Raw genomic sequence first — 17805 nt, forward strand, 5'->3', positions numbered from 1 at the left:
CTACTGCCAAAAAACAAGGTAGGGGAAACAAAGGAAAGAAAGTGAAGCAGTGAGGGCACAGAGAAAACACTTGAGATAGCACAGGAGACCAGATATGCTAAAAAGTGGTCCTATACTCTGACCACCATTTCCAGGAAAGGTAGAAAGCAGTGGTTCCTGTGAGATGATCACCTTTAGAAGGACAGAGACTAGTAGTATGATGTTTTCTACTGTAAGAACTAAGGTACTCTCTAAAGCAGAACATACAAAGTAGCTCACGTGTCTACAAAAATGAAGCTGAATACATGTAAACACTTAAGAAACACAGGCAAAGTGCAATTTTCAGCCACTCAAAAAAAATACCTTTAAGTGTAGGCATTTTCATTTTAAAGTTATTAAAACTTGTAATCCATATCCATGCAGAAAAAAATCCACACTGAGAAAGAAATTCACAGTGCGAAAAAAAATGAAACTAATTAATCCTGGAAATTCAGAATAATGTAAAACAGAAACACCACCACCCTCCCCAATGCTGCAAAAATTACCTCTGGATTCAGCACAAAAAATAAAAATATGATTTCACATGGACTTTTCATAATATTTTAAAGCACATGAAAAACACACTTAAGATTCTTAAATTAGAGCAAAAACCTTAAATCAAAAAAGTACAGCTGCCCTACCGTAAAAGGTTTGCTTCACTGGAAGAGTGACCAACTTCTGAACACAAGACTCCCTCAAATCGTATCAAAAGTGATAAAATTCCTGTAACAGGTGGGACAAAACTATTCCTTCCACTGGAATTACACTTTCAGGTTCAATTACTTTGTCGCAGTGCCCTCTTCCTCAGCCACCGCCAATTATCCCATTGCTCAAAAAACCCCATCAGCAATGAGTCATCTTCAAACCGACCATGAATCTTCTGTTCTGGGTGGGGACAAAATAGTGTCCCTAAAAACACTCCAGAATGGCAATGGATAAAAAACTACTGGGAATACCAGGGCTCCTTTACACATTTCAAGAACGATGAAGGACTTTTCTCAAAGCTCTGTTACCAGTGCCGCTCGCTTTTAGTAGTAATAAAACCTAGCAAGCAAAACTATTATCCATCCTCTTCCTAACTCTATTTATCACCATTCCCATGTGTGGCTCCTGTTTGTTAGAACTTCCCCAAGAATGGCTAAAAGACTGTAGAATTAGTTGCCAAGCTGCCAGCTTGGAAAGCAGAACAACATGCACTGAGGCAGACATGACAGACAGACCTCAGCCCGAGTGACTGGGTGGACACTTACCAGCACCGTGTAGCCTCCCTGGCAGCAGGTTCACAATGAACAGCCTTTCCCATATATAGCTTTACACTGAATACTCACTGTTCACATGTTATTTTTGTGGTTATGACTGGTAGTTGTGATAAAATTTTTTTAAAAAACAAAAAGTGACTTGGCAAACCACTTCCTTCTTTCCCCTGTAAAAATTTGATGCTGTAAAGAACAGGGAATGTCCATCAAAGCTCACAGTTCAGCTCCTCAAATTGTGTCACGACAATTCTCCATCTCAAAACCATCAAGGAGAAAGAAAGAAGCAAATCCTCTATCCCACAAGAAAGGGTTCAGCTTTAGTTATACCATCGCTATTTTTTAAATGACAAAAGTACAAAACATGGAGAGGGAACAGCCAACAGCTGTGGAACCACTTCTTGGGATCACTGAGGTGTTTTCATCCTATACATTTCCTGATATTCCAGCGACTAAAGATGACTGTGACAACTTCAGTCCCTCTGGAGGTATACATTAACTTCTGGTTTTTTACAGTGTTATTCTAGGGACAAAGAGAAAAGGAACAGGCAACAACCCTGTGTGCCTAACCCCAGACATGTCAACAAGCATGACAGGGTCCCAGGTCCCTACTGCACAGGGCCACCTTATACCACCACAAGCACTTCTGTCAATGCCAAGGGGAGAAGGAAGACCCTCTCTCCCCACCTTCCCACCTGTTGAGAAAGGAGGGAAAACCCTCCAGTCCTCTTCTTTTCTGAGACAAAGACAGCCAGTTTCACTCTCCATCTCCTGGAAGACCACTGCCATCTCTGACAACCTCAGCACAAGGCAAGGACTAACTGGGAACAGAAAATCACCACCACCTCCTAGAGAAGGTTAGGGTGATCGACCTGCACAACCAAGCAAGAGTTGAGCTGTGTCTCTCTCTTGCGGACAGAGGCTCAAAGTCAGTTTTCCTAAAGCAATCTGGATCCCCTGCATGCCTCAAAGGCCCCAGGCAATCCTTTGCAGCTTAAAGCAGCAATATCCTCCAGATCGACAATGTTCCCCTGCCACTCGCTGCACAGAGCTGTATCAAGTGGAGCTTAAAACCTCGCTCACTGCCAGTGACGGGGACAGAGAAACAAGGCCTCAACATGACCTCCACAGGGGACATGCAGGGCATGCCTGCAGGCAGAACTTGTCCCCAGCTCTGTTCGTACAGCAGTATGGCTCCAGGCCACTTACAAGAGCAAATCTACCCACCAGCATTTTCTACTGCATGCTCATAATAACCTGCCTTTTGGCTTGCTACTGTTACAGAAAAATAAAAGTATAGTTTTTATATATTGTGCAATCCATTTAAAGGCAGCTTTCTTCCAGGTACATATTGGCTTGGACAGAGCAAGCCAAAAAGTTTTTACAGGTTTAACAGTTTTAATTGCAAATATCTAACCCTCATAACACTATTTTACCACTCATTGACACTAATGGTTACAAAGTATGTTTATAAAATTTACACAAGAATTCAAGAAAATGGGTATTTTTTTTTCTTGGTCACTCAGAAGGTTATTTATTAATTTGTCTGTTTATGGACAAACATAATTTAAAAAGCAAATACATCATGTGAAAACATGACTGGTTGCCCTCCATGCTCCCAAACTGTGAAACTAAGTAGAGCCAGCCCCAGAACTATAGCAGCATTTAATGGAGAAACTGATGTGCTGCCTTCAGACATAACATTTGTGCTGGCATTCAACAGTGACCCTAAAAGCAATACAGAGATATTCTCTATTCAGATATTTTAAACTGTACTTAGTGCACTGTTATGTGTTCATCTGCAAAATTCAATGCATCTTGGTGAAGTCTGGTGCACAAGACCTTGCCTTCTTATGAGATTTTTGGCAGATAATGCACATGCATCTCATTAATCTTTCTTACCTGCTTTCACCAAATAATGCTATGAGGGGCCTCATTTAATGAGTCTCTTTTTACTTTCCCCTATCCACCACATCTCTCTACATACTGCTTCTTGCTCCTTCTTTCTGTCTCCAGGCCACTTAACATTACCGCTAACCCTTTTCTGTGGGCAAATTAACAATGTAAGTTATCTTTCCAAGCTGCTGTTTCCCATACTATCGCATAGCACTTCCTCATTTGAACAACTTCTCTCCTGCAAAGGCCCTTCAAGTACAAAAGCAGCAGCAAAGTTGCATTAAACTTATCATTGGATAGTTGCTAACCTAGGAGAAAGAATGCACTACAGCTTTGTCTCTCAAAATAAGGTAGCAAATGTCAATGTAACAGCAGTTTGTTCTCAAAGATGAAGAAAATCACAATAAACCACTTCCATACAGAATCAAAGAGAGGCCTTGCTTGCTATTGCAATGCATGTTATTTCATATATTACTCATATGCCAGCAGTTTCACTTTTATAGGAAGACAAGGGCAGTTTGCTGATTCATGATAACTGTAAAAGCTGCAAGACTTCACAAAGAATGCCAATAAGCATCTGTTAAAAGGTAACTAGGAAAACAAGCATTAACTCTTCAATTAACACTTTTTAAAGCACGTCTGAGCCATTTATTAACCAGTTTGGCTTGGCTAAACTATGTTTTGTAATTTTGTTCACTTTGCAGTAGTTGGCCCTACTGTATCACCAATCCGTTTTCTAAAAGGGCTGTGCTAAAAGAAAACCTGTGAACAAAGCAAGCCTATCAGCTTGATTCTGGCACCAGGGCTTCCAGCACCAGCAGAAGATGGGATAAGCAGCTGTGGCTTTACAGTGATGATGAAGCTCCTGAGGTAGAAGAGAATGAACTGGACCTGGGCTAGGCATGAAATTAGATCAGTGGTGTCAAGCAAAGGTTGACTGTGGGAAGGAACCATTGCTTCAGACCCACATTCCCCACAGTATTCTTCTTTGCTCCTCTAGCAGGCCACCATGAACCAGAACAGCAGCATATGGGTGGAGACAGATCCCCAGGGCTGCTCCAGGCTGCTTAACACTTTGCAGCTCCTGGCCAGGTCTGCGTCCTCTCTGCTTCAGGCAGCTTGTGTAACCCTCCACAAGAAGATCTTTGAGGTGCCCGCATTGCCAGGAGCTGGAGGAGAAGCCAGACAGTCATACCCTGCAGCTGTCTGCCTTGCCACCCTGTGAGATCACCATTCCTGGAGCAAAATAAGCAGAAGGAAATACGTACACATGCCTCAGCTGTTCCAGTTCACTGAGGGTGTATACATGAGATGACTGAGCTGATCTAGAAGCTCACCATCACTGAAAGGGCAAAGTCTACTTCCTTTTCTCTCCTTCTGACGCTACTCCTTCCTCCACCACCACACTCCCTCCCCCTCTCACTCCACCCCAGCCCCAAGGAACATGTTGCATGGGCTTTAGGCCATCTCCTGTGCCTCATGAGAGCCCTCTCCTGGCCTACACAGCCTGCCAAACCAGCGTAAGACTCGGGTTTGGGGGGTAGGTTAGTGAATGCAACTAGTACAGAGCAAAGGACCCGTGAGCCCCATACCCAGCATAAGGGAGCAACTTGCAAGAAGCATCATATGTAAACTCTGGAAGCGTGTGTTAGATGAGCGGACGGTGGATTAAGAACAGGTTGAATGGCAGAGCTCAGGCAGTTGTGACCAGCACCACAGAGTCCAGCCAGAGGCCTGCAGCTAGTGCTGTTCCCCAGGGGTCAGTACTGGGCCCAGTCCTGTTCAACTTATTCATCAGTGACCTGGGTGAAGGGACAGAGTGTGCCCTCAGCAAGTTTGTGGATGATACCGAACCGGGAGGAGTGGCTGCGCTGCCATTCAGTGAGACCTGAACGGCCGACTCTCGTTGGGCAGAGAGGAACCTTCACTGAAGTTCAACAAAGGCAAAAGTGTAAGGTCCGGCACCTGGGGAGGAACAACCCCATGCACCAGTACAGGCTGGGGGCTAACCTGCTGGAAGGCAGCTCTACAGACAAGGACTAGGGAGTTCTGGTGGACCCCAAATTGACCACGAGCCAGCAGTGTGTCCCCATGGCCAAGGCCAATGGCACCCTGGGGTGCATGAGGAGCAGCGTGGCCAGCAGGTCGAGGGAGGTGATCCTCCCCCTCTGCTCTGCCCTGGTGAGGCCGCACCTGGAGTGCTGTGCCCGGTGCTGGGCTCCCCAGTTCCAGAGGGACAGGGAACTACTGGGGAGGGTCCAGTGGAGGGGTGATGAGGGAATGGAGCATCTCCCTTGTGAGGAAAGGCTGAGGGAGATGGGCCTGCTTAGCGTGGAGAAGAGAAGACTGAGAGGGGATCTTACCAATGCATACAAATATCTTAAGGGCGAGTGTCAGGAGGATGGGGACAGGCTCTTTTCAGTGGTGTCCAGTGACAGGACAAGGGGCAACGGGCACAAACTGCAACACAGGGAGTTCCACCTGAACGTGAGGAAAAACACCTTGAGGGTGACGGAGCCCTGGGACAGGCTGCCCAGAGGGGCTGTGCAGCCTCCTTCTCTGGGGACATTCAAACCCACCTGGACACGACTCTGTGCAACCTGCTGTGGGTGACCCTGCTGTAGCAGGGGCTTGGACTGGGTGATCTGCAGAGATGCCTTCCAACCCTGACCTTCCTGTGACTCTGATCTCTCCATTTCAGCAGAAGTGCCATGTTCCCTCAGCGCGGGTGCCCTGCGCGGGGATGAGGGCCACGGGACTGGCAGACACCCTGCGGGCTGGGGAGCAGGGGGGGGGGCGCGGGAGTGGGGGGGAGCAGGCCATGGGCACGGGTGCACTGGAAGAGAGGGGAACTTTGCGAAAACTTTGTTTGTCGTCTTTTCAGGACGCTTAGATCCCAGCCTTGTCCAGGTCTGCAATCATCTCTCCCAATGAGCCGCTATCAGTAAAGCACTGGCAATTAGAAGGCGGCCCTCGTACATTTCAGAAGGCACCCGCATGCGAACTGCGCGCGTCCCCCTGCGAAGACCCAGCCGGGTAAAACGCCCGGCTCAGGGGCGGTGCAGAGCCACGGCCCCCTGCCCCTCACGCCGAACGCTCCTAAACAGCTCCTGCAGCGGCCCCGCCCGCAGCCACCGCCGCCCGCCGGCGGGAGATGCGGCCCCGCAGGGGGAGGCCCCGCCTGCAGCCGCGGGCTGCCCCGGGGGCCGTGCCCCGGACCCACGCCGGGGAGCCGGCTTAGCCCGCCGTCCCGCCGCGCTCCCACCGGCAGGGGGAGCCGCCGTCCCTCAGCCGCAGCCGCCGCCTCACGGCCCGCCGGGCCCGCCCGCTCCCCACAAATCACCAAGCCGTACCGGCGCAGCCGTTCGAGAGAAGGAGAGGGGGGACCCCCCCGGACAGAAAGCCCCCGGGGTTTCCCCTGCAGTCCTTCCTTTCAGCGTCATCCAAGCGGCCACGCCAAGCCGCTAAGAACGGGTGACGGAAGGCTAGCAGAAAATCCGCTGAAATCAAAGCCGGACCTCCCAACCTGCCTGACTCAGGCTCAGGCAAGAAGTCAAAATGGCAGCCGTTCAAATGAGGAGGAACTTCTTCACGATGTGGGTGCTGAGACACTGGCACAGGCTGCCTGCAGAGGTAGTAGATGCCCCATCCCTGCAAACATTCAAGGCCAGGCTGGACGGGGCTCTGAGCAACCTGAGCAGGGGCAGGCGTCCCTGCTCTGTGCCGAGGGGTCGGACCAGATGACTTTTGAAGGTCCCTTCCAACCCAAACCGTTTTATAATTCTAAGAAACGGCACCATTAAAAATGTCTCCTACTCCCAACTGGCAAGAGGACTGACAGCCATTTCTCTCCTCTTGAACACACTGCAATATTTAAACACAACTTTTGAAATTGTGCTATCGCTACACCCGGGCCAGGCCTGGAGCGATACTCTGGGATGAACTGCACTGCTTGGCTGAGGGCCCCTCGCCAAGTCATGGGGAACACCAGCTCCACTGCTAGACCCGCTCTCCTTGCCGAGTGTCCTCTCCTGAGCCTGGTGGCATCTGCCATCTGAGCAGAGCAGGAGCAGACCACAGGGACTCGGAGTACCAGGCACAGGCTGATGGCACACCTACTGCACTGTGGGACTGGAGTCGCAGCAGCTGATCAGGGGAAGTATTTGATGCTGGGAGCCGTCAAAAGCTTCCTCTCCTCTAATGTGCTTAGGAGTAACAGCAGAAGGGCTTGACCTTTCTGCCAGCGTACTGCTGGGAGAAGCGAAATGGCATTCCTCTTGTTTAGCAGTTAAACAATGGAATCTGCTCCAAAACAATAAACATTACATGCTGGTTACTTTTTGAATCCCAAAGACATTAATGTTCATCTATTTTGAGTCTGCCCATGGTCCTGGTTACTGTTATAATCTCATCTGCAGAGTCCAAAGCCACAATGACCAGATCCCAACTCCAGGATCCTCATGGCCAGAAAGGGAAGACATCATCCCTGCCGTTCTCCCCAGCCGCCTCCTCTGCAGTTCCCATGATGGGGGAAGACAAACAGAAGGGCTAAATATTGCCCAGCATGGCTGGATGGTTCCACGCAGCCTGCACCCTAATATGTGGGGAGATGCGAATACCCTGCTGCATGCAGACAGCACAGCCGCGGGCACTTCTCATCCCAAACTGACACACAATCATCAAGAATATGTCAGGGCACAGGTCCTATTCTGGCGATCTCTTGTTTCCCCTACCTACTTCTCTGTAGCCATGCCCTTTCTGGCATAAGAGCACAGAAGGAGGAAATGCTGTTTTGGAGAAAAAAGTGATCTTAATTCCTGGGTAGGGCTATCATATTCCTCCTATTTCACTTACAGAGACTACAGACATATTAACAACCGAAATAGATTTGCCTTCCATGGACACAACCCTGTTACGTTTCAGTAAAGCAGCACGCACCAGCTAGTGGCTGCTGCACTCTTTCCAATCTTCAAGTACATTGTTGATTTAACAAGGCCTCTCTGTTATCCTCCTCTGGCAGGACAACGGCTCTTAGGCTTTTCCAGTAATGAATACACAGTCTCTTAAAAAAAAAACAACAAAAAACTAGGTCAACCCCTCTTTATATTTTACAAACAACATTTCCAAAATAAGCTCTGTGCAAGCACATAACAAGACATGCTAAATCTTTTCAATACATCCTCCAGATGGCCCAGCCCACATCCATTTGAATTCTCCTTCATGCGTACAACTCTTAGCACTTTGTGAAATTTCAACTTCTTCATCGTGGACCCTCTCTCCCGCCTGCCACAATAATTTTCAATTCAACTCCTATGCCCCTCGAGGTTCCTCCAAGTCAAGGACACCCACAAACTTCCTAAGCTAACTTTCAGCTCCAGCATCCATATCACTGATCAAGTTATTCAATGCAAGTGGGAAAAGAGGAACTCCTGCACGGTGCTGTCAAGAAGGTCCAGGGGTGGGGGGTGTGTGTCCGTGTCCATCCTGTTGGTGGCTCTGTGAAGAATTCCTACCCAAATGCTTCTTTTCAAGCAGCTGCACACCCCCCTTCTGGCAATTTGACCTAGACTATCACTTCCAAACTGCTATATGCTTTTCTTGAACAAGGCCAGCAGCAGTGAAAACTAGCATTGAGTCTGAACTAATACATCTCGCAAGAGGATGATAAAGGAAGGTAGGACAGCAACAAACCAGTGGCAAGAGTGGATGGGCCGATACTTGAAGAAAGAGAAGCTGCAAGGCTTGTGTTCCAAAGAAGTTAATCACCATGGCTCTAATTTTAGAGCCTCTTGTTTGCTTATAAAATTTTGTGCAAGAGGGCATCAGCAGATACACCTCATTTATTCCCTCCCTTCTGTTTACATGGCATGCTCATCTGTCAGAGTTGGAAAATTGGCTGCTTTGAAACTATCTGTTCTTAGAAATCCACACAGCTTTTTTAATGCTGTACTGCTCTGTAAGTGCTTGTATATTGACTGTTAGTTGCATTCATGCCTTGCTAGGGATCAAAGTTAGGCTGACTGAGCTTTAATTCTCTAGCAGCCTATTTTTGCCACCATTTTCAAATATAAATACAATGTTCCCTCTTCTGCACGTCTTCTGAGGCCTCTTACGTGAGCTCTGAAAAAGCATGCCTTATGAGCATTACAGCAGTCTGTGAACAATTCAGTACTACTGCTGGCACCACGCGCATAGTATTAAGCCAAAATATTACAGAAATGGTATCACACTATGCTTGATGTGAATGTTAAGAAAAGCATTCTTCCTCACCATTATTACTGCATACCATTATCTTTAAGGATTAAACAAGAACAGTGACAGCCAGGAGAAAATAAACAACGTGCAAACTGGAAGGTTAGGCCTGTCGAATGGTACAAAAGGACCAAAAGACAAATCTCCTGTGAGAAATTATTTAAACATTTCAGCCTGGTTTTGGCTCCATTCACTGCCAGGGTTTCATTAATCATCTCCCCCATCCCTGGGGTTACATTAAAGGGGAAATGAGATAAGGCCCAACCCTTCATTCTTACAGGCGCCAGCCCTTTGAAGAGCACTCAGCAGTCAGACTCTGACTAGCACTCTGACACCATCAGTAGCTGCTTTCCTCCTGCTTTTCTCCCAAACTTGCTGGCAGCGGACCAGGGGTCTCCCTCCGACACGTGCTGCCATGGATCCAGGGCCAGCTGGCTGCCCTGACTCCCTCTGAGCCTCTGCCTCCCTCCTGTCTCACCTCCCTCCCTTTTGCACCCCACTGTCTCCCATCAGGAGTGAGGATATGAATTATGCCTTTCCCCCTCTCCTCCCACTGATATCAAGTAACTTTTGCTTGCCAGTGTCTCACCAGGCCACTGCAAGGGCTTGCCCTACTCCCCAGCCTTTGCAAGACGACAGCAGTGGCTCAGCTTGTAAAGAAAGTCCATGCACCCACTATATCAGGGGACATTTACTTCGTCTTCGAATCTCAGAGCCACCTCAGGGTTTTCTGGCTGAATGATCAGCCAAGATAATGCCTGCCTGGACTTGCCCACCCAGTCAGGGCTGGACCACAGAGAAGAGAAAGCTGGGGCATAAATGGCTGCCCCAGTCTGAGGGAAAACTCAGAAAAACCTACTCGCTGCAAAACTGAACTTCTTTCTAGAGCTATTTGCTCAATGTCCAGATTAACAGAATTATGTTACCTGTGGCAATCCTCCATGCACTGATGAACCCCAGGGTTACTGATTGACCGCAGCATTAACAAAAAAAAAAAAAGTCATTAAAAAGGTTCACATTTAACAACACTACTAAAGGAATAAATTTAGGCAGCAGCAGAGGGAAAAACAAGTTGCTACATATCAGACTAGTGAAAATGAGCTCACTGAAATGGCTTAATTGTTTGGAGGGGAAAATACAGTGAGTCACTCTTCAAAATTTCAAGTGTTCTCAATATAATCTCTCACAAGACTGAAAAGTACTTTAAAGACTCAGAGAGAGACTGCAGGCTCTCCAATTCAAATATCCTACCTAAGAATAACTGTTTTGATTATTGGACTTCATTCACATTATCAGCTGGGTCCCCAGTTTGAATAAATCTTTGTTTCAACATGAAGCTGCCTTGAAGTTTTTTATTACATACTGGTTGGCATATTTGCATACTACACAAGCAACAGAAATTATTACCACCTATGTGTAGCACTGACTTCTGTGCTCACCATTCAACATCCCACCTCACCTACCACACTGCTTTTCTCTTCTGCCCTTTTCCCACCCTATTTTGGGAGTCACAGAAAATGAAGAGTGCAAAGACTTATAAGCCATAATAGCCTGAAGTACGTCTATTCACAGGACAACCCTTTCTAGTCCACACGTCTGTCTTGCATGTCAGTGCAGTGACCCTCAAGAACTCCTCCACCCCTGCAGGTCAACAGCACTGGGGTCATGCACTTGCAGAAGTCACCCAGGCATCTCATCCAGCTCCCCTTCCATCACCCAGGTAGATTGCCAGTCCTTCCTCACCTCTCCTTCCTCAGCACTCTCACCCACTGGCTTATTCAGGCACTTACTGTGCTTTTATAGTAGCGCAGGGAGAAGGTGCAGCATTAAGTGCAGTAGCAGAGAGGCAGAAGTGTGTGCTGCATGTTTAAGCAGGTAAGGAGCAAAAGGATACCTTTCAGAAGATTAAAAAAAAAAAGTAACAACTTATCTGTAATCACTCACATTAAAGTCTTGTGTTTGACCTTAGAAGCATAAAGCTCTGGCATAATTAATATCAGCAACTCCTAAGAGCACCAGTTTGTAGAAAGTCAGAACACATATTGCACATATTTTAAAGCTCTTGCAAATAATTCTTCTTTATGTAAGAGTAGCTATGCAATAACTTTCCAAGCTGGCACCATTATTTCACTCTTCTTTTTCCCCTTGAAAAATGGGCACACCTTACAGCAAAGCAGGACACTCATATCTGCAGGATAACCCAAGGTACTACTCCATCCTGCTGGCTGTAACAAAAGCAATTGTTAAGGGGAAGCAGAACTACTTTCATTATAAATCAAGTTCAAGTTCAATCACCCTACTGCTTAGTACTGAATAATAAATCATATTGAATTAATTTACCATCAGTGCTTTTTTGTTTGTCTGCAGTTCCTCCTGTGAAATACTAAACACACTGCAGTTTCACCTGATTTTGCTTATTTTAGGTAGGAAGAAGGGGATATCAAGGCACGGACCTGCTCCCCAGATGACTAACCTTTTACATATCAGTCCTCCACTGTCTGCTTCCCTCTACTGTGTACAGATCTGACTGTAGTGTTTGAGCATCTTATGGTCCTTAAATTATTTGCCCTCAAGCTCAGCTGGCAGCCATGGAGCTGGGACAGAGGTAACACCATTTATCAAAGGTCCAGGAGCAGGAGGTGGTGCAGTGCTGGGGACCAAATCCTGCTCTGGGCTTGCACCCTCACCTCAGACTACCTGGAGCCTAGACATAAGCCCTAGCAGAAAGGCTGCTTAGTTAAAAAGAAAGGAAAAAAAACCCAGAATAGATTAACCTGAGCAAAAGGGAAGGACTTCAGGGCTCTAAAGCTTGCAAGCAAAGCACTCATTAGCGGTGCAGTCCCACCTCAGCTGGATCTGCAGCGTTCCTGCCAGCCAGGGCTCTGGCATTTAACAGCTGGCTCTGATAGCGCTGGCTGGGGACACAACTACACAGGGGATGTCCACCTGTCCATCCGTTCCACTCTTCTTCCCTGCTCCTTTGCCGAAGTTTTTACACCAGGCAGTGCAAAGAGGAGCAAATTGCTTCCCCTCTGTGGCTGCCCACTTGGGTGCCCATGTGGTGGCCATGAGCATGAGCCCATATTTCTAACCCCAAATGGGGTGAAATCGCGGGTTCACCCAAGGCTCATCCAGCTGCCACTGGGAGCAAGATCCCACTGCTCTGCCCCACTAGAGGCCATCTTCCAAAGCACCTTGGCAGGCTGCTGCTTTTTCATTTTCAGAGAGGGCAGGGAAGCACCACTCCAAGAGAAAAGGAGTGGTGGACAGAAGGAATCCGGGCCCGGAGGCACAGCGGGGCAGACCAGTAGGGATGCCCCCTGAGTCACCTCACCTCTGCGTTTGCTGTGCCCCACCAGCCCCACAAATTTTGGCACTGCGCTTGCTCCCCTGCCCTGCTTCAGTCACCCTGCTGCCTGGCTGCGTCCCTTCCCCTTTCCTTCCCTTAAGCGTCCTCGGTAAATTGAGCATCAGACACTGGGCATTTCACTTTAGGAGAAGAAAACAACTGTTTTGCCTGAACCGGGAAACCAACCAGCTCCCATTCAAGTCAAAAGGAATGCATCCATCACGTGGATGCATTTTAATTAACTGTGCTGGAGAGGCAGACTGGCAAGCATGCTTCCCTCTCAGCCAGAGCCTTTTATTTGTGTCTTCTGTTAGAGAAGGGGTGGTATTCAGCCAAATTACCCGGGGGATTCATTTCATTACACAGTGGCTAAAATGTGGGAGGGGGCTGTATTTGTGGAGGGCTGAATTTAGCAAAGCTATAATCAGGTGGCAAATTAGGGATAAAAATTAAAGCTGATTTTCCATCTGCTACAGCTGTGGTCTCCAAACTATTTTGATTGCGTACCTCTACCAGTAAAAAAATTTTGAGCACGCACCCCCAATATATGTACATTTATTTATTTATAAATTATGTGCATGTACTACTGAAGTCTTAATATTTTCTTCCCACATTCCAATGCATCATCCTGCACACATACACCACTTTGGAGATGGCTGTGCCAGATAACATGGTGACAGTGGCTGCTTGGTGTCAGAAACAAGCCTCATATCAACTAGCAGACAATTTCTGAAACCAAATGCTCAGTCAGATGCCAGCTGAAAAGATTTAAAGATAAATGGTGAAGGAGATTGGAAATGAAGACCAGAGCAAGTTAGCAGGAGATCATATCTTTGCGTGCCCCCTACTCCCTTTTTTATTTCACCTAGTCTTCTCAGAAGTGCTTGTCCCAGGAAAGCTGACCCCAGACAGCCCCTCCACAGCCTGCTCTCCTTGGCAGGGACTAAAATAAGGACCACATCAAGTTCTACTTTTCTGCAGCTATACCTGCTCAGGAAGCCACCACAAGCAAAAATGCTGCTTGTGGGCTCTGCAGAAATGAAAGCACATGAACAGCCAGAGAAAAAGTGCACTTGTTCATACATGAAGACTGCAATGGTTGAAGTGCTGCTTCAATTTGACTTGGATAAACTGGCACAACCACCTTTGTTTGGATCTAAAGATCTTTTTAGGTTTAACTTTAAGGATGATCCTATGCACAGCTCACCACTGGTTCAAGAGGGATATAGATTCATGAACTGTCATCTGGTATCAGCCCCACCATGCAGGCTCTTATGCCAGTACCACCATGGCAAATACTCCATGGCAACTTTCAGGTAGCATGCGTATCTCAGGAAGGAAATAGAAAGCAAAAGGAAACACAGCCAAAAGAAAAACAGCACAAGGCTTTTTTGGAGCAAGAGGGTGTGGTATTTCTCTGAAATGTTCTCCCTTAAAAGTAATTTTTAAAGCCTCTGTGGGCACACACCCTTCATGAAAGAATGTGAAGAAGAACCATTCACAGGGATCCTAAAAACAATCTAAATAGGGGTCGCATATGAAGTGTGTTTGCATATAAATAATCATGTTCAGATAAAGAATTACTATCACAGCATACACAAGCATTTAAAAACAGAGGACTAAAGTCAGTACTAATCTGCAGTGGGTTTTGGCATGTCATTTGTGCTTCCTCTAACAGGCATTCCCATATCTACTTCCATTTACTTTAACTGCTATAAAAATAGCAAGTCATGAAGTTCCATAGCACATCAAATAGCATACAAATAAATATAAACATTAACATCAGGTTAGAGGTAAGGTACAGGTCACTTTTATTTGTGTGGAAAATAGGGCAAATGTAGAAGAATAAGGACAGTATCAGAACTCGTATGACAATTATATGCTTATTTTTTCCCTTAATTCATTCCTTTACGTTAAGTTACATGTTTATAATAATGATAGGAATAGATGAGGAAAACATAAGCCCTAGAAGGAAATGGCCTTTAACCTGGGACTTCCATAAACACTCAAAAGTTATGAAGAACTCATTTGAAAATACTACTGCCACACAGCTCCAAAAAACCCTGATGTACTACTTTCAGAATAACCATCACCACCCTAATTTGATCATTTTGCAGAAGAAACTGAAATCCCCAGATGTTGTGCCTAACAAAAAGTAAACACTAATTCTGTGTACTAGATATTCCAGTAATAGAAAGAAGTAACTTCCGAAATTTACTTTGTTGCTTTCTAATTAATACAGAGCTGCAAGGATTCCAAGTTATTCTGAACACTGCCCATAACAGAATTCATTCAGGACAGCAAAAAAGTGCCAGCCCAAAGCATCTTTATTTTACTATCATTTTTAGAGCATGGTAATGTCAATAACATACAGTTATCAATCCTGATGTTGGAAAAGAGTACCAGGCTAATTCTTAAAAAGTAACTTTGCTTGTCTAGCAGACACCTTTTTTGGTAGCTCTGATCTGCTAATGAAAAATGAGGCATCAGTCCAAAGTAAAGAGTAAATCCAGGGAGTGGGGAAAAAAAGGTCTTTGAATAACACTCCAAAATCTTTCCACTAGTTCTTTTGACAGAAAGAAAAAGAAGAAAAGCATTTTCATCTGAAACCACACATGGAAAAACAATTTGGGTTCCCTCAACTTCAGGGAAAAAAAAACCCACAGAGGAAGTTTTTATTAACAAAAAAAAAAAAAAAACCATCAAAAACAAACAAAAAAACCCCCCAGAAACAACAAAACACAACTCAAGACAAAACCACGCTCGGCAGCTGGGAGCTCAGCCATGGGAGTCCACCTCCCTGCAGCATCTCCCACATGCCCTGCTCCCTGCCTCTCCCCGGGTACCACCCCATCGCTGCAGGGGGGTTACAGGTCTGCCACGCTGCGACCTGTGAGCAGGGGCAATCGGGAGAAAAGCGAAGCTTTCTGTCATCTTTCATTCCCACATGACACTAAACTTAAAGCCCTGGAAGATACAGTCAGCCAGACTGCAGCTGATGAAACCTGCTATTTAATGCTGGCACTTGTGACAACCAGAGATTTGAGAGACATTTTTGACTCCTGTTTATGTAAGAGCTTCGAAATACACTGGGCAGTTACAGAAATACGAAAAGACACTTCCCATTCTAAATGCTTAAAATGAAGAAAACAAAACAACAAAAACCCCTGGGTGAAAACAAGAATTAAGTAAAAGATGTGATGTTGGGCACGTACTCTTAATTCAAGTCTTATCTTTCAGACTGGGCCCCTGGCTGCTTTTCTGAGCCATTTGAATTTACTCAAAACTTCTTGCAGTCATTGCAGATGAAGCAGTTCAGATGGGATTTGCAGAAGTCAGTACCAGAGGAGCCTTCTGCCCCCCACATATGAGCAACTGCAGGCATGTTTTCCATCAGGACCACCCTGGGAAGAGACATCCACAGAATGGGGGGACAAAGGCAGCAATAAGCAGGGACAGCCTGGGTAGAAAAAGCTGGTGCAGTAGAAGAGGACTTCAGATGACTGAGGGTGGGAGGGAGGGGAAGGCAACTGCCAGCCACTGCCTGTAATGGGAAACAATGAGATTTCATCCTGGGAAGCCCAACATCCCACTAAGTCCCAATATGTTCCAGATTTATTAGTGGTTAGCAGTAAATGCTTGAAAAGAAAGCATAGGAATTCCAGTAAATGGATTCAAGGCAGTAATACAGCCAGACACGATGATATACCGACCAGTATGACATGAAATATATTATGTGACATGGGAGTAAGACTTAGTTGAGCACCTTCAAAAAGATGGTTAGGGCAATACATCTGAACTTCTGCTGAAATGAATGAGAATGGCTTCAGATGCTCGGTGGTTCCCAGAATGGGACTCATAACCCAGTGCCTTCTCTTCCTGGAATCATTACAGTAAAGCAGCTTTTAAATTATCCAGCTTTAAATTATCTTGAACGATCCTGTACCTAGAATTTGAAATTAAATATGATTTCCACAAAGAACACACTCAAAGTGCCCTGAAGTTCCTTTAAATTCTAGACTTTCCATGTCCTGACTTTCAGCCTACAGATGTGAAAAGATTTTTAAAACAAAAATGAAACCAGTTCTCAGCTTTGACCAACAGTACCAGGAACCATGGAACAGCAATTAGAAACTGGAAGTAAGAGGGAAAAGGCAAGAAAGACAAATGAAGATAAAACTTTCCTTGTGGTGAGATCAGCCATAGGATTTCTCACTGAATTCCTTTCAGCTATGGAGACCTTCATTAATATGTTATTCGCACATGGGTAAAGTACAACAGAAATGCATATTTTCAATAAAATCTTTAAGAATGTCTTTAGGCCAACCATGCCGAATACCTACCCAAAGGGAGGGATGAGATGACTGTTACTGCGGGCACTGTGCTATGCTACCATCACCCTCCAAACAGGAGCTGGAGGAGAACACTGCACTTCAGGGTTCAGAGCAACATCCTCTGCTCAGCGGGGAGGAGGCTGCTTTATCCTCAGGTCAATCGTTAATGTATGCTGAGATTGTATGCTCAAAGGCACCTGCCCAAATACAGAATAATCAGTCCAATCAATCTATAACTGAGGGTATAAAACCAAAGGATTTGTAAACCAGACACCACTAAGGAACAACAGAGACTGTTTTTCCCCCCTAAGGCAGAAGATGGATGCCAGTTAAAGAGCATCTCATCACTGATGTACTTAGGAGCAAGACATCTGGCACAGGAAAGGCTTCCTTTGTTTGCTGCTTGTGTGTTTTCTTATAAGCTCTCTTCTTCCCAAACAAACAACAACAAAATCTATAGGCCATTCCCAGCCCTGCTCTCTGACCTTCACCAAGCTACAATCTCCTTGAAATCGCAGTTCAGAGAGACAGTCTATGCACAGCCTGCTTCACAGCTTCTAAGGTAGGATCAAACATGCTGCCGTAGCATGGTGACGAGTACCAATCCACTATAAACTCTCCTACCCAGATCAGATATTTTTAACAAATATTGGCAGGTGACCTGTCCTGGTATAAAACCTACCAACATGAAATTATCTTCAGT

The 17805-nt window shown here is 46.0% G+C and overlaps 1 protein-coding gene across 4 annotated transcripts in view; it reads right to left on the reverse strand.

The window, feature by feature from the left end:
- Positions 1–17805, reverse strand: part of LIMS1 (LIM zinc finger domain containing 1) — a 76455-nt gene that overhangs the window by 42738 nt on the left and 15912 nt on the right. Inside the window, exon 1 of one of the 4 annotated variants that reach the window (XM_056328683.1) lies at positions 1269–1328. The exons of 2 other annotated variants lie outside the window; for them this stretch is intronic. In XM_056328683.1, coding sequence (XP_056184658.1) covers positions 1269–1321 — 53 coding nt within the window. In that variant the 5' untranslated portion in view covers positions 1322–1328. Of the gene's footprint in view, positions 1–659; positions 953–1268; positions 1329–17805 lie in introns of those variants that run through there. One more of the 4 variants, XM_056328686.1, reaches the window with a different exon arrangement.

Source organism: Falco biarmicus, chromosome 2, assembly GCF_023638135.1.
Source record: "Falco biarmicus isolate bFalBia1 chromosome 2, bFalBia1.pri, whole genome shotgun sequence".
Lineage (NCBI taxonomy): Eukaryota > Metazoa > Chordata > Aves > Falconiformes > Falconidae > Falco > Falco biarmicus.